The sequence below is a fragment of the Vombatus ursinus genome, unplaced genomic scaffold (genome assembly GCF_900497805.2).
Source record: "Vombatus ursinus unplaced genomic scaffold, bare-nosed wombat genome assembly UNPS02001287.1, whole genome shotgun sequence".
NCBI lineage: Eukaryota > Metazoa > Chordata > Mammalia > Diprotodontia > Vombatidae > Vombatus > Vombatus ursinus.
Genome location: NW_020941065.1, coordinates 1,257,245 through 1,276,542, shown reverse-complemented (window position 1 = coordinate 1,276,542; position 19,298 = coordinate 1,257,245). Strand labels below are relative to the sequence as shown.

Genomic DNA, 19,298 nt, shown 5'->3' with positions numbered 1-19,298 from the left:
TGATTCTGGCTTAGGTAGAACCAGGGGCCTTTCCAGCACTCCTAGCACCCCCCTCCATGCCTTGATGAGGCCTGCACGTGTAGGCCAGTGACACCCAGGGCTTAGGAGAAACCTTCTCTCTGAGAAGGACTTTATGGCCCCAAGTGGGCACGAATGCCTCCGTGCCGTGGAAGCTTTGGTGGGAAGTCACCCCTCGTCTTGAAGTAAGCCAAACAGAGGTAGAAACACATTCTGCAGAAACACTGCAAGGAGAGAGAGAAGACTATCTTCCCCATGGCTTGGCAACAGTAGAGTTTATTGGGTAGCAGGGTGACCTCCTCCAGCTATGGACAAGGGAACAAGGAAGGACAGAGTCTGCACATTGACCCCTCTGGGGCAGATGGTGTGTGTACACGTGAATGAGTCAAGGCTGTTCTCGAGGACTGGGCATCTCCCCACTCTCATGAGGGGGGCTCCCAAGGCCCGTGCCCCTGGCCCAGTCTACGTTCCCGGGGTTGACATCGAGGCAAGAGTCCCAAGTCACTTCCAGGGCGGCTTTGGCTTGGGGGTGGCCGGATACTTCCGGGGAGTAGCTGGTTCTGAGAGGCTGATGGAATGAGCTCTGGGGGTCACCAGTGGGCTCCGGAAAGTCACTGCAGCTGTCTGAGCCCAAGCCTGCTGCTGCCCCCTCTGGTGGGGGGGACTGGTGACAAGGGAGTGCCCCCCAGGGGAGGCGTTCAGGTGGTTGAGTGAGTGGGAACGCCCCTTCTTGAGGGAGCCTGGGGAGTCCAACCCCTCCAAGGGCCTCTGCCAGATGTCTGACTTGTTCCTGCTCTTTGGCTCAGAGGAAGCCACAGGGTGAATGGCCCGCAGTGGGGTCTCCTTGGGATGAGGTGAGCGACTAGCCCAGGGCACTGACGGTGGGCTCCAAAGGAGGGGCCGGAGCTTGGCAGCATCTTCCTTCTTCATCCACGGTGCCTCCCAGGTGGGTCCCTCCTCTCGTGAGCCAAAGAGAGTCTCATCACAGTAGGATGGTGTGCGACGGATGAGCCTGGTACGGGAAAGAATGGACAGTGAACAGTGAGGGGGGAACAATGGGGGCGTGGATCCCCACCCATGCCTCTTCTACAACATCTCCTGTTGGATAAAGTCAGCGGGTGAGCAGCTACTGGAAATGGAGTCTGTAACCAGATCAGAGAGGCAGAGACGTGGGATGCTCCCTCCCAGCCTGGCACCCTGGCTAAGGACGGTGCCTTCTCATAGACTAGGGCCTTCTAATGCTCATGGTCCTGACCCCAAGAATCCCAGGATGCCAGGTCTGCAGCTGGAAGGGGCCCCAAAGGCCACCAACTCCAACCGCCTCATTTTATGGATGAGTAAATGGAGGCTCAAGGAATTGGAGTCCCAAAGGTAATGAACCCATCTGATGTGGGGTTTGAACCAGGTCCTCAGGCTCCGGAGCTGGCGGCACTCCCATTGTGGCTAAGTATGTCATAAATGGCCCCCTGAAGCACAAAATCTTCAATGCTGGAGGATCAGCACAGCTACCTTTGGAGTCAGGAGTTCAAACATGACCTCTGAAACTCATGGGCACATTATTCAACATTGTAGGGCCTCAGTTTCCTCATCTGTAAAATGGAGATGATCATAACACCTACCACAGTCATTACTGAGCTACGTGCCTGGCACTGTGCTAAGTGCTGGGCTGCTGCGGGCATCAAATGGGACAATGTGTGCCAAAAGCTTCTCAAGCCTTTTGTTTTTCATTAGGAGGCAGGGTGAAGTGACTTGCCCAGGGTCACACAGCTAGTGTCCAAGGTTGGATTTGAACTTGGATCCTTCTGGCTCCAGGGCTAGTGCTCTATCCACTGTACCACCTAGCTGCCCCCTTCCCAAGCCTTAAAGCATCTTCTATATCTGGTAGGTGGTTATCCGGGCCCAGCTGACATTCTTCCAGATTGGGGAAAGCTGGGAGAGACAAGCCCGCCTACTGCTGGGCAGTTCTAGATTTTGGGAAACCCTTACACTGGACACGTTTCGTGGTCCTAATTATGTCCCCTGGAACTACACACCACACAACCCAAGCCAAGGGGCATGCACTGTGCTAAGCTCTGGGAATACCAAGAAAAGCAAAAACCAGTCCCTGCCCTCAGGGAGCTCAGTCTAATGGGGGAGCTCACAAGCAAACGGCTCGAAACAGGATAAAAGGGGAGAATGCTCTCCTCCACCTGACAGCCCTTGAGATGGCGTAAAGCTCTGGACGTGCCTCTTAAAAATCAACTTTGCTAAGAGTTCCATATTATGATGATGATAATTTTAAAAGCAACAGTAATCATAGCGAGTACTTACATAGCACCTACTAAGTGCCAGGTACTGTGCTAAACACTTTACAAAAATGATTTCACCAGGGGGCAGCTAGGTGGTGCAGTGGATAGAGCACCCACCCTGGAGTCAGGAGGACCTGAGTTCAAATCTGGATTCAGACACTTGACACTAGCTTTGTGATCCTAGGCAAGTCACTTAACCCTAATTGCCTCACAAAAAAAAAAAAAAGATTTCACTGGGTCCTTACAACAACCCTGGGAGGTTGGTATTATCCCTATTTTACAGATGAGGAAACTGAGGCAAACAGCGGTTAAGTGACTTGCCCAAGGTCAGTCACATAGCTAGTAAGTGTTTGAGGCTGCACTTGAACTCAGGTCTTCCCGACTCTAGGCCCAGCACTCTATTCTATGCCGCCTCAGATATCTTCATCTCAGTCAATGATAAAAATACTGAATAGGGTAGGACAAGAATGGAGCCTGGAGGCTCACTGCTTGAGACCCCTCTCAGCTGGCTCTGGTCCATTAATCAGCAAGCTTTGAGGACAACTGTTTTTCAACAGCTTCAAATCTCTCGATTGTTCAAGCAGTATTTCTCCCATCTGATGCACAAGCTCAGCAAAGGTCTTGCTAAAATCCATGTCCAAGCCTAAGCATTCCACAGTTCTAACAACAGAATCCATCTTCTATATTCAGTAAACTCCAGGGGCTCCCTATGGACTTGGGGCTCATACAGAAAATCCGTGGTTTGGTGTTAAAAGGCCTTCATCTTGTGGCCCCTTCCTTCCTGATCCACTGCCCTCGGCCTCTTGGCTATTCCTCACACAAGACCCTCATCTCCAGACTCTGGGCATTTTCACTGGCTGTCCCCCCTGCCGGGAGTGCTCTCCCTCCTCCTCTCTGCCTCGTGGCTTCCTTCAAGTCTCAGATAAAATCTCACCCTTTTACAAGAAGCCTTTCCTGATGCCCCTTGATGCTTTGGGGTTATCTCCAATTTATCCTGTCTCTATCTTGTTTCTACATAGCTGTTTGCATGTTGTATCCCCCATCAGACTGTGAGTTCTTTGAGGGCAGGGACTGTCTTGTCTTTCTTTATATCCCCAGAGTTTAGCACGATACCCTGGCACATTTTTGTTGTTCTGTCATTTTCAGTTGTGTGTGACTCTTTGAGTTTTCTTGGCAGAGGTACTAAAGTGGTTTGCCATTTCCTTCTCCAGCTCATTTCACAGAGGAGGAAACTAAGGCAAACAAGGATAAGTGACTTGTCCAGGGTCACACAGCTAGTAAGTGTCTGAGGCCACATTTGAACTCAAGTCTTCTTAATTCCAGGTCTGGCACTCCATCTACTGCACCACACAATAGGCATTTAATAAATGTCTGTTGATTTGACTCAGCTATTAAACTAGTTCTGCTACCTTGGGCAAGTCATTTCCCTTGTCTGACTCTCTTTTTTTCTCTATGTGCAAAATGAAGGGGTTGGACTCAATGACCTCTAAGATCTTTTCCTGTTGGACACTGTGAGGTTCTGCCTGTTCTCAATCCTGATGTTACCTGTATTTATTTTTCTTCCTGGGAGTTTGGAGAGGAGTACTGCTGCTGCTTTTGGCTGGGTCCGAATACTGGTTCCATTTTGCATTCTCAGAATTAGGGGTCAACGTCACGGCCTTCCCAGATCTGGCCTTCTCTGCCCAAGGAGGGTCAAACTCCGGTGGCGCTGGCCGGGCCCCAGCAGGCCTGCCAAACAAAGTCTCATCCACGAAAGATGTGCTGGACTTGAGCCGGTAGCCGCCTCGGCCTTTGTGTTGCAGCTGGAGGGCTTGAATCCCATTGATGGTGAGCTCTACTGAGGTCTTCAACATGAACCTGAAATCACAAGGCTGAAATCACCAGGGAGTCCACAAGAGGCCCTCTGGGCTCTAATTCTCCCTTCTACTGGGCTCCTCTGACCAGGTCCCCTTCTCTGTGCCCCTGCCAAATAGGATCTAATAAATACCCTGTAAGCCACCTCCCTTCACCGTCTGTGCAGCTGGTGGGGTCTAAGCCCCTGCAGGCAGCACCTGCCTCCGTGCCAGCTCACTGAGCTGCCAGGAGAGACAGAAAAGGCCTGTTGCTACATGCTAGCAAACAAGGAAACAAAGAAACAATCCACGGGAGCAGAAGCAGGTCTCAGGATCTAGCACTTTGTGAGGACCCCGGGGGCTGCATTCCTGCTCAGGGACCCCACTTTGGGTGGGAGGTGGGGAGTGGAGGGGGGGAGGCCTCGGGGACCTAAGCCTCAGGCATCTCAGGGACTTCCTCTTCCCCCAAAGGCATCTGTAGAAAATGCAAACCAGAAGACCCCCTCCCCTCCCCCAACATCCCTTCTTCTTCAGTCCAAATCTTTTTTAAAAAGTCTGCAAGTTTCCGTGGCTAGGTTCAGGCGGCCTCCCCAGCTGCCCGTCTTCCTTGCTTGGACCTGGCCCCTCCCCCAAGCGTGCACTTCTCAGCAGGGATGTGCACAGCGAAGCCCCCCAGGCCCCCCCCCCGTTCCTCCCCCAGGCCGAGGCGCTTACCTGGGGGGGGGAGGCACCTTCTGGCCTTGCGATCCCCGGATGCCCACTGACATTGGGCTCGGATAGCGCCCCAAACAGCCCCGGCCACCCTGTTAGCAAAGAGCGCCGAGGACTCGACCATTCTCTCGAGCGCGGCGGGGGAGACCAGGGACCGCCCCACCCTCCCCGCGGCCCGCGCGGCTCGGATCCCGGGCCAGAAGGCGAGGAAGAAGGCTCCAGACCTGCCCCGGCAGGGGGGCGGCTTCGGGACGCCGCACCTCCGGCGGCAGGAGACGCGCACGGTGCAGCAGCGCTTCCCTCGCCTCTTGGTACAGACCGGCACGCCCCCGACGCACGCCAGCGCCTGCCGCCGGAGCCTCGTGGTGCCGCCGCACGCCCGCTTGCGGGACACGTCAGCCATACACATGGTCAAGGCCAGGGGTTCGCGGCGCGGCCGAACGCACGGCTCGCACCGAGGCCTGCACCGGCGCCGCGGCGGCGACATGACCGATGGGCACTTCGAGATCCAGCCCGAAGGCAGCGGGGACGCCGGGGCCCGGAAGGTGAGGAGCCCGGGGGGAGAGGGGAGGGAGCGCGGGACCTGGGGACCTGCCCCGGTCGGGAGTGAGGGGGCCGCACCGCGCGCTGAAGCCCCACTGCGCCCTGCCGGGCCAGGCTCGGAGCCCAGGGCCGGTTCGCTTCCTCTCGGGAACCTCATTGGCCGCTTTCCGGTGACGAGGCGGGGTCATTGTCCCGCCCGGCCAATCAAAAGAAGCCTCAGGGATCCGCGAGGTCCCCATTGCTGGGGGGGGGGAAGGGCAGTAACAGGCATCGTCAGCTGCCAGGCGGAAGTGGGGAGCAGGTCTGCTGCTGGACAGAATCCCGAGCCTCCTGGGGTGCCCTCCGAAAGCTGGCGCATTTCACTAGCTCGTTTATTGGGAGAGGGGGACTGGACCTGTGGTTTCATTGATAAGATGGGGACTTCCCATGGGAGCAAACTCCTTCTACCAGCGTAAGCTTAGCCACCTTCTCTACTACTTAACCTCGGGAGGCAGCTTCCCAGAGCGCTCAGAGGTCGGGACTCCGCGGTTTTCATCCTCATACTTGGAATTCTTCCACTACTCACTTCCACCCCCCACCCCCAAGCCTCCTCCATTTCCTTCAGGTCCCAGCTAAGACGCTTTTTCCAGATGCCCCTTATTTGCTCCTGCCTTCCCTCTGAGATCATCTGCAATCGACCCTTGCTTGCGTGTTGTCTCCTTGAGAGCAGGGACTGTCTTTTGACTCTTTTTGTGCCCCCATCCCTTAGCTTAGTGCCTAGCACATGGTAGGTGCTTAATAAATGTTTATTAAGTGTCAAGGCAGAACTTGAACCCAGGTCCTCTGGGGAGGCACTCACGTAGCACTTAGGGTTTACAAAGTGTTTCTACTACAACCTTGTGAGATAGGCGTTGCCTGGCATTTTAAGGTTTACTCATTTTGTCCTGGATGCTTAGAGCCCTGGATCTGGAGTCGGGAAGGCCTGAGTTCAAATATGGCCTCAGATGCCTATTAGTAGTGTGATCCTGGGCAAATCACTTTACCTCTGTCTGCCTTAGTTTCCTCATCTGTAACATGAGGATAATAATAGCATCTACTTTTCAAGATTGTAGTGAAAATGAAATGAATTTATAACCATAATCCTTTTGTAAACCACAAATGCCAACTGCTTGTGTTTCTGTCCTCCCAGCATCTCTGAAAGGTGGGTTGGGCAGGAATGCTGCCTTCAGCATTTCTTAAACTGTGGGTCTTGTCTAGACAGATGAGGAAACTGAGTCTCAGAAAATATAAATGGCTTGCCCATGGTTACACAGAGGGATGGATAGTAGCAAAGCTGAGACCAGAATCCAGGTCTTTTGACCTCAAATCAAGGGCCCTTTCCATCATGTTGTGGTTACTGCTCCTCTTTAGAGAAATATGGTCCAGTTGATACCCTCCAAGAGTTTTAAAGTCAATTTGGAGAGACCCTCAATCCCCCTCCTGGGAGCAAATGCTTGGTGCTGAATGGGTGAGACTACATAAATTGCTCCAGGGGTACAGAGATGGAATGTCCTGAACTGAGCCTTTAAGGACAAATAGGATTTTGATGGGGGGAGGGGGAGCCCAGTGTCCTTCTAGTTGAGGAAGTGAGAATTTAATTCATCAGACAAATTATTAAGAGCTTACTCTGAGCCCTGGGGTCTGGGGATACCAAAGTCCAAAGTGAGACAATCCCTGTCATCAAGAAGTTTATATTCAGTCAATTAGCAAGCATTATTTTAAGCCCCTGCTGTATGCCAGGCACTAGAAATATAGAAATGAAGAATTTAATCCTCTTTCCACGAAGAACTTACATTTTAATGGATGAAATAACAAATGTAATCACACAGATATGTCTACATACATGCACGTGTGTATGTATTCGTGTGTGTAAACTAGGGATGGAGACATTGGTACAGGAACTTCCAGGTAAGGAAACTCCTTCCCCAGGTTACCCCACCAGTGTGAGTTAGAAGTAGGATTTGAACCCAGATCCTCCTGAGTGTGCACACAAAAGAACTATAGGTATTTAAGGTAGTTAGGGAGGGAGGGAAGGAAGGAAGTCACTAGCATTTGGGGGATGGAGGTGGAATCAGGATTCTGCCATGGACTGTTACGGGGTGAGTGAAGACACCAGTTTGTAAGAGCAGTGGGTTTGCTGGAAAGGACTAGAAGAAAAGGTTGGGAGGATACAATGACTTACCCATAGTAGTTACTCGATAAGTACTGATTTGGGAGCCTTGGATGCTGAGCTCAGGAGTTTGTCCTTCATCCTGCAAGCAGTGGAGGGCCCCAGAAGGCTTTTGAGCCGGGTGGACCTCCATGAAAGAAGTGCTTTAGAGAGATGAAGGGGTAGAGCTCCCCGGCTCCTCCCCTTTCCAGCCAACCATGGCTGCTCCCTGCCTGTGCCCCCTCTGTGATATCCATGGCACATGCATATCTTTGAGTGGTTCCGAGGTGACCCTGTCTCTTGTTCTCCATGACAGCTGGGTCCTAGTAAGCCCCTGCCTGCCTTCCCCGCTTTGGAGGCTGCCTCAGATGTTGAACCTGATACCCAGGAAATGGTTCGTGCCCAAAACAAGAAGAAGAAAAAGTCTGGAGGCTTCCAGTCCATGGGTGAGTTTGCTGTGGGGCCGCAGGGAAGGAGCCCTGGTGGTAGCCCAGAGCTGGAGGCCAGCCTGGGCGGCCCTGGGTGAGCTGTGGGCAGCAGGACTGGGGCCCAGGAGTTCATCAGAGATGCAAACAGGTTGTATTGAGCGCCTCTGCTGGCCCTGGGCGGCGTCCAGAGAAGCTGAGGACGGGCCTTGCCCTTAAGGAGCTCCCACTCAAGTTGAGTTGGCAGGACTCACACGTGCCACTATTGGGGACCAGTGAAGATTCAGTCTGTTTGGTGTGGGCGTTGTGTATAGTGGGTGAAAAGGGAGAGGTCAGTGGGTGTCAGTGATGAGGGAGGGCTTCGGAGGGGGGCGGGGGGCGGGAGCCTCGAAGAACCAAGAAGACTGCCCAGGACAAGGGGAACACAGAGGCCGAACACACAGTTGGAACAGCTCGTGAGAGAGAGTGCGGGTGTGAGCATGTGAGAGTGTGTCTGTATGAGAACGAATATGAATGTGTGTGAGCACTGTTGAACGTGTATGAGTGTGTATGATGGTGCGTGTATGAGTGATTGTGGAGTGTGTGAACGTGTGTGTGCATGTCACTGAGTGATCGTGTGTGTGGGTGTGAGCATGTGTCTGTGAGCAGTTGTGGTTGGGTGAGGGAGAGTGTGTCTGTGAGAAGGAGCATGTGAGTGGGTGTGAACACGGGTATCTGTGTGAGTGATCGTGTGTGAGCATGTGTGTGAGTTTGTGAGTGTCAGCCTGTGCGGGTGTACAGAGAATACGGGGCTCGGTTCTGGATCTGTGATTTTGCTGGTGACGCTGGCCCCCAGAAGGGCCCGAGCGTCTGAGCGACTCGCTGAAGGTGGCCCGGCCAGCGGGCATCGGGGACTGCCCGGCTCTGAGGCCAGCTCCCTGCCCACTCTGCCCTGCTGTCTTCTAGGTAACCAGATGAACCCCAGCATAGATAGTGCAGTAGGAAGCAGGGAGGTGAACCATGGTCCCACCCCCGGTGGGGGGAGGGGCCTGCAAGTGAGGTTCCTGCCTCGGTTCTGGGATCTGCTGAGCTCTGGTGTCTCCCCTAGGCTTGAGCTACCCCGTCTTCAAAGGCATCATGAAGAAGGGCTACAAGGTGCCCACGCCCATCCAGAGGAAGGTGAGGAAACGCTGGCTCCTTCCCCCTTTCCATCCCTTCTTCAGACTGCCCGCCGCCACGTCACGGCCCCTGGCCCAGCTCGTCTCTGTTTTCAGAAGGAAATAAGGGATTCTTTGGGCTCGATTCCCTTCAAAATGGGAAGAGGAATGGGACTGGACCCTTGCTGTCATTGATCTAGGGAACCTCCCCAGTGAGGACACTCTCTCTCCCAATGCAGGTCACAGCTGCCCAGAGCCTAGAGAGGTGAAATTGGGTCAAAGACAGGACTAGAACCCAGGGCTTCCTGATTTCACGACCAGTTCTCTCTCTCCTAACCCTCACTGCCTTCCTTTAAAACAGCCTATCTTCTTTTCATTTACTTTAGAAGCCTTTTATATCTGTCCTTTTACCTTCCTGTCCTCAAAACAGCTCTTTGGAGGAAGCTGGGCTTACTGTACGATCTTTACCAATGGGGAAAGCAAGGCCAGACTTGCCAGACTTGCTCAGTGTACTCCAGCATCAAGTCAGGACCAGAACCCAGCTCTTTGGACTCTTTCACTGGATTTGTGCTTTTATTGCTAGAGGGAGTTCCCTGAAGAGCTCCCTCCCCCAGTGACAATCGGCACCTGCCTTAAAGTGTCCAGCCTTAAAGAGTTGCCTGGCACACTGGACAGCTAAGTGACTTGCTCAGGATCACACAGACAGTGTGACTTGATTCAGCTCTTCCTGACTCTGAGGCCGGCTCTCTATCTACTACACCAGGGGCCCCCCAGGCCACGAGTGCCCTCTGTCACCTCCTGTCCCTCAGTGCTGCCCAGTGACCTTGCGTCTCCTCTTCCTACCCCACCAGCTGTCTGCTGGGAGGGACACCAGTCTTCAGTTTGAAGACCCAGTGAGGGGGCCAGACTTGAGCACCGATAAAGCCCCTCTTTGCCAACCCCGGCCTTGGAACCAAGGAGTGATCAAAAGAATAATCATTCTCATTTCCGGTTCTCTTCTCTCTGTTCCCCCCCGCCCCATTTGAACCTGTGATTTTTAGGATAGGGGACTCCCGGGGAAGAAACTCTCTGTCAAGGCCTCTTAGCAGCTGCTAAGAGATGCCCCGGGCACTGAGGGGTCAGAGATTGGCCATTTTTCATAGTCAGTGTCAGAGGCGACACTTGAACCTGGGTCTTTCAAGCTGCAGGGTTGGTTCTCTCTCCAGGCAGTCAGTCAGCATTTCCCAAGTGCCTCCCTGGCCCTCTGTATTATGTCACGGTGTCTATGGAGCGGGTAGCACAGATTTACCCGCTGCTTTCTTCTCAGCTGGCTCGTGGAGACATCGGGCAAATGTTCTATTATCCCATCTGTCAAATGGGCATAACCGCAGCATCTGCCTCTCACAGGCTTGTTGCTAATGTGTGAGGCCTCAGGGGCTCTCAACACGGGCGTGGAGATGACAAGCCTTAGCCGGCGTCCCCCCTGATAGAACAGCTGAGATCCAGGGCTCACAGAATCACAGGCTGGAGAGTTGGAAGGGCCCTCAGTGGCCGGCTGGTCCAGCCACTTGGGGATGGAGTCACCATCCTGCTTGAAGTGGGGCTTGCTCCTCGACCAGCTCGTGTTTTCCCACTATCTCTCTGTGTCTCGTCCCCGCTTCAGCCCCATTCCAAGGCTGGCCTCAAGGTGGAGGAAGGCAGTGGGAACAAGGGTGGTATCTTATTCTCAGCCTCCGACCCCGTGCGTTCCCTCCTCAGACCATCCCAGTGATTCTGGACGGCAAGGACGTGGTGGCCATGGCCCGAACGGGCAGTGGAAAGACAGCCTGCTTCCTCATCCCCATGTTTGAGAAACTCAAGGCCCACAGTGCCCAGACGGGTGCCCGTGCCCTCATCCTCTCACCCACCCGGGAGCTGGCCCTGCAGACGATGAAGTTCACCAAGGAGGTGGGCAAGGGCTTGACGGTGGGGGTTGGGTTCTTCACCTTTTATGTGTTCTGGACCCCTTGGGCAGTCAGGCGAGGTCTTTGCTCAGACTCATGGTTTTAAATGCTTGTACAGTAAAGTTAACATAGGGTTTATTGGAATGCAGATTGCTTTTAGAATTCTTTACATAAAGTAAAAACTATCTATATGGTGAAGCATAATTATCAACATGAAAAAAAGAAGTTCGTGGGCCCTGGATTAAGGCCTTTGGGGGGGGGGGGGGGCGAGCGAAGGAGGGCAGGCCTGGCATTCCTTCTGAGCTGTGTGGCCTCACTGTCTGTCTCCTTTGCTCCACAGCTGGGCAAGTTCACCGGCCTGAAGACAGCCCTGATCCTTGGGGGAGACAAGTAAGACCTTCAGACGTCCCTCCCCTCTCCCCCGCCCCCCCAGCAGTGATTCTGAAGGCAGCAACGCCTTCTGATGACATGGGGGTTTTTCCTTTCCCAGTATCTTGTTTCTCCCCTTTGTTTGCACACCTCCTTTGCTTCCAAATACGTCCCTGCGTTCTTGTCGCCGCACCCTCTCTGCCTCCCTTGTCACCAGGAGCCACAGCTCTTCAAGGAGCCTGACTCTCTGTGTTGCATCCTGCCCTGCAGACCCCCACACGGGGGACTTCTTGTTGTCTGAGAGGCAGCGTGGCTTAGCGGATGAAGCTCTGGATTGGGAGGCAGCAAGGCTGGGGTTCAAGCACTGTCTCTGCCTCGTAACTCTCTGTGTGACCCAGGGTGAAGCACTCAGCCCGTTTGAGCCTCAGGCCGAACATTAACAGACGGGTTGTAGAGGGGGCTCATGCACCTCTGTGAAATCACAGGCCTTTGATTGGATATGTTTGTATTTCCACATCCACAATCTCCGCCCGCTCCTCAGAATATGTCTGTGAGGCCGCCACAGTGTAATCCCCGTTCTTACAGATGAGGAAACTGAGTCTTCCTCCCCCATAGCCATTTACCCAAGTTCACACAGTGAGTCAGGATCAGCAGCTCCGTTGTTTGAAAGTAATCGGCAGAGCCAGACCATTCTGGGGTGTCTTGTTTCTGCCGCGCTTTTTTCCTCCTGTGCCTTGTTGCACCTCAGAACCCTGGGTTCTTTTGGTTACATCTGTCTGTCTCCCCGCTAACCCAAAGCCCCCCTCCCACAGAATGCCGCTGTTGCTGCCTTGTGCTGTGGTGGTATTTTTAGTTTCTGAAGCTGTCACACCTGCCTTCGCTGTTCCTTTTCTGGCTCCCAAGAACATCAGTTGTCCCCTGCCTTGGGAGTCTGTCAGCCCTGAATTTCGGTTTTGGTGGATTGTCTCAGTGATGTTGTCTTCAGAAGGCTAGCGCCAAGTTCTCCCTGCCGGTACCCCCCAGAGCAGGGGAAGCAGGGTGTGTCCCACCCAGGCCAGGAATCAGCCGAGCTGACTGGTTCAGCTGTCACCAGTGACTGTCCTGTCAAAGAGGGGCCAAGGACTGGGGTGCTGTAAGGATTAGCGAGTACTCGGACGTGTAAGACCTGGTCTGGGTGTCCCCCCCCGTGACGTGGTGAGGAGGATGAGGCCCACGGTCATGCAGCCGGCTGGGGTCTGGTGGGATTTGGACTCTGGCTTTCCTGATTCTGAGTCCATGCCCTCAGTGAAGAATCGAGAAGACCTGAGTTAGAATCCTGCCTCAGATGTTGATTAGCGTGGGACCTTGAGGAGGTGTGTCACCTCTGATTTCTTCTGTAAAATGAAGAGATTGGACCGGATGACCTCTCAGCTTTCTTCAGCTCCAGGGATCCTGTGACCTTCCTTAGCCCTGGTTTTCTTTTTTTGGGGGGAAGGGGGGTGAGGCAATTAGAGTTAAGTGACATGCCCAGCGTCACATAGCTAGTAAGTGTTATGTGTCTGAGGCCGAATTTGAGCTCAGATCCTCCTGACTCCAGGGCCACTGCTCTATCCACTGTGCCACCTAGCTGCCCCTGAGGCCTGGTTTTCTCATCTGCAAAAGGAGGATCATTACAGCACTACCTCCCTGGGTTGTGAGAATCAAATGAAATCATGTTTGTAAAGTGCAGAACCTTAAAACACGCATTGAAAGCTAGCATTATTATCCCCCACAATGCCGCCATACCTGTCCATATACAGAGAAATGGAAGCTAGAAGGTTCTACAGAACCCCACCTTCCGGGCCTCAGTTTACTCCTCTGTAAAATGAGAGGGCTGGACTGGAGGGCCTCAGGTCCCTTCCAGCTCTGGCCAGGGGTCCCGTGGTCCACCGTACAAACATCATTTGTGTTCCCAGAGTAAATCAACATGCGTCTATTATGTGCTTACAATGCGCCAAGCAGTTTACCAAGCCCTGGGGACACAGAGCTTGTTGGTAGATTGGCCTTTGGACCTCGAAACTCGTTTCCCCCGGCGGCCCCTGGAGGAAGCCCCTTCCCCTTCAGGAGGCCGGGCAGCTGCAGTGAAGGTGTGCTCTGGGGGTGATGAAGCAAATCGAGGCAACGCCGCATGGGGGGAGAAGCCCTTGACTTTCTAATTGGTCTTGGACGCTGTTGCTTGGGTGGGGGCATAAACCAAATACAATTAGAAAGGGACGCTCGTAGCTGGAGACTTTGGAAGACTTAAATTGACATGGGGGGCGCTTTTAGGGGCCTGAGAGAGGGATGTTCCCAATTCCTTCTTTAAGCAAAGATGATAAATTCAGTAACTCTCAGTACACCCAGACCAGGTGGGGTAGGGAAATGGTGAAACCACCAACCTCCAGCCATTTCTTTGTTTTGTTTTTGGTTAGGCAGTTGGGGTTAAGTGACTTGCCCAGGATCACACAACTAGTTAAGTGTCTGAGGCAGGATTTGAACTCAGATCCTGCTGACTCCAGGGCCGGTGCTCTATCCACTGTCCCACCTCACTGCCCCTCAGCCATTTCTATATTAATAAGATAGTAACTGAATCCTTCTGCTTGATTCTCCCCTCTTCAGATTTTGTTTTTCTTTTGTGTTTTTTCCAGAATCTCTTCTGTAACTTCTGTTGTGGTTTTGAAATAATAATAATGATAAGTGACTTCATGCAGCTCTTGAAAGGTGACAGCCTTTTGCAGACGTTAGGTCGTGTCCCACAGGAGTGTGGCGGGGTTAGGCATCTGTGGGAGAACCTGAGGTCTAGAAAGTTGAAGTGACTTGGCCACAGTCACACGGCGGGTGTGCCTGAGCTGGGATTTGAACCTGGCCCTGACGGTGGATGTGGCCGCGTGCCACTCTCCACAGCAGGAGTCAGTGTGGGTGCTGTTATTCTGGCTGTGGCGTCTTCCCTTTCCATCACTTCGTCTAAATCTTTTCCATGCTTCTCTATGGTCTTTGTATTTGTTGTCGCTGCTGCACTATTATAACAATGATAATCAGTCCCATTCTGTTCGTGGACCGTGGCTTGTTCTGGCAGCCCCCACCTGTTGGTGTGGCTGGGGTTTTTTCACGGCCTAGCGATGCCTTTGGTTCGTGACATCAGCTTCATCTCCTGATGCCCCTTCCCACCGTTCACTGGACCTTCCCTTCCAACAGACACGACCCGTCTCCCAGCGGGCACCACGTCCTGTACCCAGCTGTCCTGAGAGCAGACCAGCACGGGGCACTGCAGTTAGATGAGTGCAGTTGCCTCTTGGTGTGTTTTTAAAAAATTACAGAGATGGTCGTCATTGTGTGTGCTGTTCTCCTACCTTCTTTGCTCCGTGTCACTTGCACAGGTTTTCCTGTTTCTCTGATTCTCGCTCTGGGGTTTTTTATCTGGTCTGTGATTTCATTGGTGTGGGGAGCTTCCAGGGTGAAGACAGAGATTTAGAGTTCTAAGAGCTTTAGAGACCCTCTAGCCCAGCCCCTTCATTTTACAGACGAGGAAATAGAAGCCCAGTGACTCGTCCAGTCACATGTGGTAAATGGCAGAACCAGAATTGGAACCCAGGTCCTAGGACACCAAATTCAGCACGCTTTCCACTGTATCGTCCTGGGTCGACTCTAGTTTTAGAAAATTGTCCGGAGCACTGAGAGGTTAAGACGTTTGTCCAAAGTGACACAGCCGGTCAGGATCAGAGACAGGACTTGAGTGGAGGTCTTCCTGATGCCAAGGCTGTCCCTCTCTCTTCAGCCTTACCCAGCTTCTCATCGTGTGAGGCACAGTAAAAGCCTATTACTTCATAGTCCACAGCCCTGACACCTTCTAGTTGTCACCGTCCTTCATTCTTTGTGATGTTTGACTTTCTGTTAAAACTTGTAGTTTTCCTCTTCCTTGACCAGGCAACATCCCTAGTGCTAGTCTTAGGGCTTATCGAAGAAACAGAAGAGCCCTGTTTTGGTTTGCAAATAGAATGAGGGTGTGATTGGACAGCACAGACCCAAGGGAGCAGCGTTTATCTGATGTAGCTAGGTAGGAGTTGGAAGAGAGCATAGAAGGGAGAGGGATTAAAGATGTGTGTGTTTGTGTTTGGGATGGGGTAGTGATTTTTTGAGCTGTTAGTGATGAGAAAAACAGGGTATGTAACTATCCTTGGGAAAAGGAAGAAAGGAGGTGATGGGGAAGAGCTGATTGGCCAGACAGTTCTTGGGGCTGACCACCAGGTGGCACACTCAGCCCAGGACAGCTTGGTTGCTCCCTGGAGCACGGTAGAGAGAAATGTGTAGAAAGAAGGCTGAACTCTGGATTTTGGCGGAGTGGGTGGTGGTTTGTGGAGCCAGTGTTCTGTGAGCAAGATGTTCAGCACTTGGGTAGCTGTATCATTATTAACCCAGTATGGATTTCTCATCTGTGGCTTCATTTCACCCTTTCTTGAACTTGTGAATGTTTTTAGCCTGTATCCCTTGTTGGGATACATTTTTTCCATTCCCAGGGTCTTTATCGGGTTGTCTAGTCCTGAGTTTCAGAAGTATCATAGGATTAAAGTTCAAGGACTAGAAGGGGTCTCAGCGGTCCTCTGTTTCAATCCTTTCATTTCACCTATGAGGAGTGCACGTTGGAGTCAGGATTCAAACCCAGGTCCTCTAGCTCGAAAGCCACTTCTCTTCCCAGCGAATTTGGCTCCAGAGGATCCCAAACCAAGGTAGGTGCTGTGTGCCCTTCGTGGCATGACGCGGAGACTCCATTTTCTTTTTTCTGCAGGATGGAAGACCAGTTTGCAGCACTGCATGAGAACCCAGATATGTGAGTATGCATGCTGGACCTCCTGGGGTTTGTGATTGGGAGAGGGAGGGGGCGTCTGTCCCTCTGGCCTGGGATCAGGGCGCAGTGGTGGCCCCACTAGGGCGGGGGGCAGGGGCGGTGTTGAAGTAGAGAGAGGGCGCTGCCGGCTGTGATGGAGGGGGCTGTCCCATTGCAGAATCATCGCCACCCCTGGGCGCCTGATGCACGTGGCCGTGGAGATGAACCTGAAGCTGCAGAGTGTGCAGTATGCTGTCTTTGATGAGGCAGACAGGTGAGGTGGGGGCGGGGGCTCAGGCAGTGGAGAGGAGGGGTTCCTCGGAACAAGAGCTGGGGCTCCCTCGCTTCACCCCCAGCCCGTGTCAGAGCCTGGCCTCTATCTACATCTGTCAAGGTTGCAAGAGCTCTTGTGCCTGCTCTCACTTGTTCTTGTCCTTGCTGACCCTGTGTAGCAGAGGGCAGGGAGGATTATTCCCATTTTCCCAAGGAGGAGACTGAAGTGAGCTGGCCAAGGTTTCTTAGCTACTCCTAAAACCCCTGGCATCCTTCAAGACGCAGCTCAGTTACCGCCTTCCTGATCCCCAGACTCCCCTGCATGTGCCTGTGTTGCTCATATGAGAGGCAGTGAGGAGACACAGAACACCAGACCCACAGTCAGGAAGACCTGAGTTCAAATCCTGCCTCAGACTCTTAACCACTGTGTGACCCTGGACAAGGCATCTAGCCTCCCTCAGCCTCACTTTCCTCATTTGTAACAATGGGTTGATCATAGCACCTACCTCCAGGGCAGTTGTGAGGATCAGATGGGATAGTGTATGCAGAACCCTTTGCCAACACCAGATGTTGGGTATGGCCACCATATTTTTGTATTGAGTTTCTGTATGTTAAGATATGTGCGTTGGCTGTCTGACAGTGTGGATTATTTCCTCCTCTGGCCCAGGATGGGCCTGGCACTTGGTGGGCACTCAATAAATGCTCGCTGGTTGATAGGCTGGCACACCTGTGGGTCATCTGAGTGCTGGAGGCCCAGCCTCCTCATTCTCTCTGCTCCTCTGTCCCAGGCTGTTTGAAATGGGCTTTGCGGAGCAGCTGCAGGAGATCATTGGCCGCCTTCCCGAGGACCACCAAACCGTGCTCTTTTCTGCCACGCTGCCTAAACTCCTCGTGGAGTTTGCCCGAGCTGGTGAGAGGCTCGCCTGCCCACACACCCCATCTCCACCCCAGGCTCCCCTTGTTGTGACCCTCCTTTGCGGGGGGACAAGCGCCAATGGGAAAAGGGGCCTCCTGGCTGGGCGTGGGGCTCATCTGAGGATGTGGCATGGGGTGGCCCATTGAACACTCTCCCTGCCCCTATCCTTCTGCAGCCTCCCTCCCATCCTCCCAATTCTCACTCCCTGATCTCCCCCAGGCCTCACGGAGCCAGTTCTGATCCGTCTCGACGTGGATACCAAGCTTAATGAGCAGCTGAAGGTGAGGTCCTGAGATCTGCCCTGCGCCTCCCAAGCCTCCCTTTGAGATAAAGTCCCCCGGGCTCGAGGGCAAGGCCGGTCCTGCTCTGGACCTCCAGACTTCCTCTGGGTGTCTGCAGGGAAGAACAGAGACAGGGCGGGAAAGAGGCCCAGTCTAGGCCCATGGATAGAAAGAACAGCCAGTCCTTCAGGTGCCTCAGGTGCTTGATAATTTGCACATTATTTTCATGTCTTTTATCTCATCTGAGCTTGAGGCCTTATGCAATAGTGGACAGGGAACTTGGACCTGAATACCTGGGTTCAGGTCCTACCTGTGACACATGTCATAGTCTGGTGACCCTGGGCAAGTCACTTAACCTTTAGTGCCCTGGACAACTCCAGGCCGACCTGCACTGTTAAGGAAGTTCCCAGCATGGTGAAATCAGAGGTCTGGTCCTAGGCTCACGCCTCTCTCCTTGATCCTCACGATCACAGCCGCACATGGTCTTATCTCCTTGATCAGAGGAGGAGGAGACTCAGCCAGGCTGGTTGGGGGCCGAGCCGCCTCCCCCTTGACGCTCATGCCCTCTCCCTCACACCCTAGATGGCCTTCTTCCACATCCGTGAGGACGACAAGCCGGCCGTGCTCCTCCACCTCCTGCGCAACGTCGTCCGGCCCCAGGACCAGACCGTGGTCTTCGTAGCCACAAAGCACCATGCCGAGTACCTCAAAGAGGTGAGTGGGCCCCCCGGCAGAGCCGGCAGGAGTGACCCCCGGGGAGGCCGGGAAGACGCCCATCCTTGCTCATCTGGGCAGCAGGAAAAGAGTTCCCTGGCAGCGCCACCAGGTACAGGCGCCGCCGCATCAGCAGAGCCTTCCGGGGATGCTCAGCCGGCACTCTGTGCTGATGTCATCCATCCGTCTGTGGACAGATGGGGTAGAAACATCCATGTGTGTGTGTTTCCTACATGCGTTGTATGTGTCATGCACATCACATGTGCACCCTGTACTGTCATGCATGTGTTTGCATATACACATATTTAACGCATGCTGGTGTCCTATATGGGGGTGTACATGTGTGCACACATGCACTCTGACGTGCTTCCTGATCAGTGACTCTTGTACGCCCCTTCTGACCCCCAGCTGGGACAGTCTCCTTTGTGTACTTGTAGTCCTGCGGGGCCGTTCCTGGGCTTGGGGTTTAGGTGGGACGTGGGGGCTGCTGGCTGCCCATCACCCCTCATTCTGTCCCCCACCTCAGCTGCTGACAGTCCAAGGTGTGCGCTGCACCCACATCTACAGCTCCTTGGACCAGACCGCGCGCAAGATCAATCTGGCCACGTTTGTCCACGGCAAATGCTCAGCCCTCATTGTCACTGACGTGGCCGCCCGGGGCCTGGACATCCCCCTGCTGGACAGCGTGATCAACTACAACTTTCCTGCCAAGAGCAAGCTCTTCTTGCATCGAGTGGGTGAGTGCTAGCCCTGCCCTCGCTTTGTGTTCTAAGTACCTCTGACCTTTCCTGCTCTCAGGCCCCTCCCAACTCTGACCTTCCCTGCTCTCAGGCCCCTCCCAGCTCTGACATTGACTGTTCTAAGGCCCTCCCAGCTCTGACATT

The 19,298-nt window shown here is 53.6% G+C and overlaps 2 protein-coding genes across 3 annotated transcripts in view; one reads left to right on the top strand and one right to left on the bottom strand.

Annotated features, from left to right (window-relative positions):
* Positions 1-270: 270 nt before the first annotated feature.
* RITA1 (RBPJ interacting and tubulin associated 1) lies at positions 271-5,024 on the bottom strand. Its single transcript, XM_027863604.1, has 3 exons — positions 4,853-5,024; positions 3,852-4,163; positions 271-1,030 (listed from the first exon to the last, which is right to left on the bottom strand). Exons 1-3 carry the CDS (start codon positions 4,903-4,905, stop codon positions 520-522), a joined length of 876 nt encoding a protein of 291 aa, XP_027719405.1. The 5' UTR covers positions 4,906-5,024; the 3' UTR covers positions 271-519.
* Positions 5,025-5,299: 275 nt separating this feature from the next.
* DDX54 (DEAD-box helicase 54) overlaps positions 5,300-19,298 on the top strand; it is a 25,068-nt gene continuing 11,069 nt past the window's right edge. The window contains exons 1-11 of one of the 2 annotated variants that reach the window (XM_027862600.1): positions 5,300-5,394; positions 7,876-8,005; positions 9,072-9,142; positions 10,858-11,046; positions 11,383-11,432; positions 16,192-16,233; positions 16,409-16,504; positions 17,292-17,413; positions 17,639-17,700; positions 18,283-18,414; positions 18,941-19,151. In XM_027862600.1, coding sequence (XP_027718401.1) covers positions 5,335-5,394; positions 7,876-8,005; positions 9,072-9,142; positions 10,858-11,046; positions 11,383-11,432; positions 16,192-16,233; positions 16,409-16,504; positions 17,292-17,413; positions 17,639-17,700; positions 18,283-18,414; positions 18,941-19,151 — 1,165 coding nt within the window. In that variant the 5' untranslated portion in view covers positions 5,300-5,334. Of the gene's footprint in view, positions 5,395-5,700; positions 5,844-7,875; positions 8,006-9,071; positions 9,143-10,857; positions 11,047-11,382; positions 11,433-16,191; positions 16,234-16,408; positions 16,505-17,291; positions 17,414-17,638; positions 17,701-18,282; positions 18,415-18,940; positions 19,152-19,298 lie in introns of those variants that run through there. The other variant, XM_027862601.1, reaches the window with a different exon arrangement.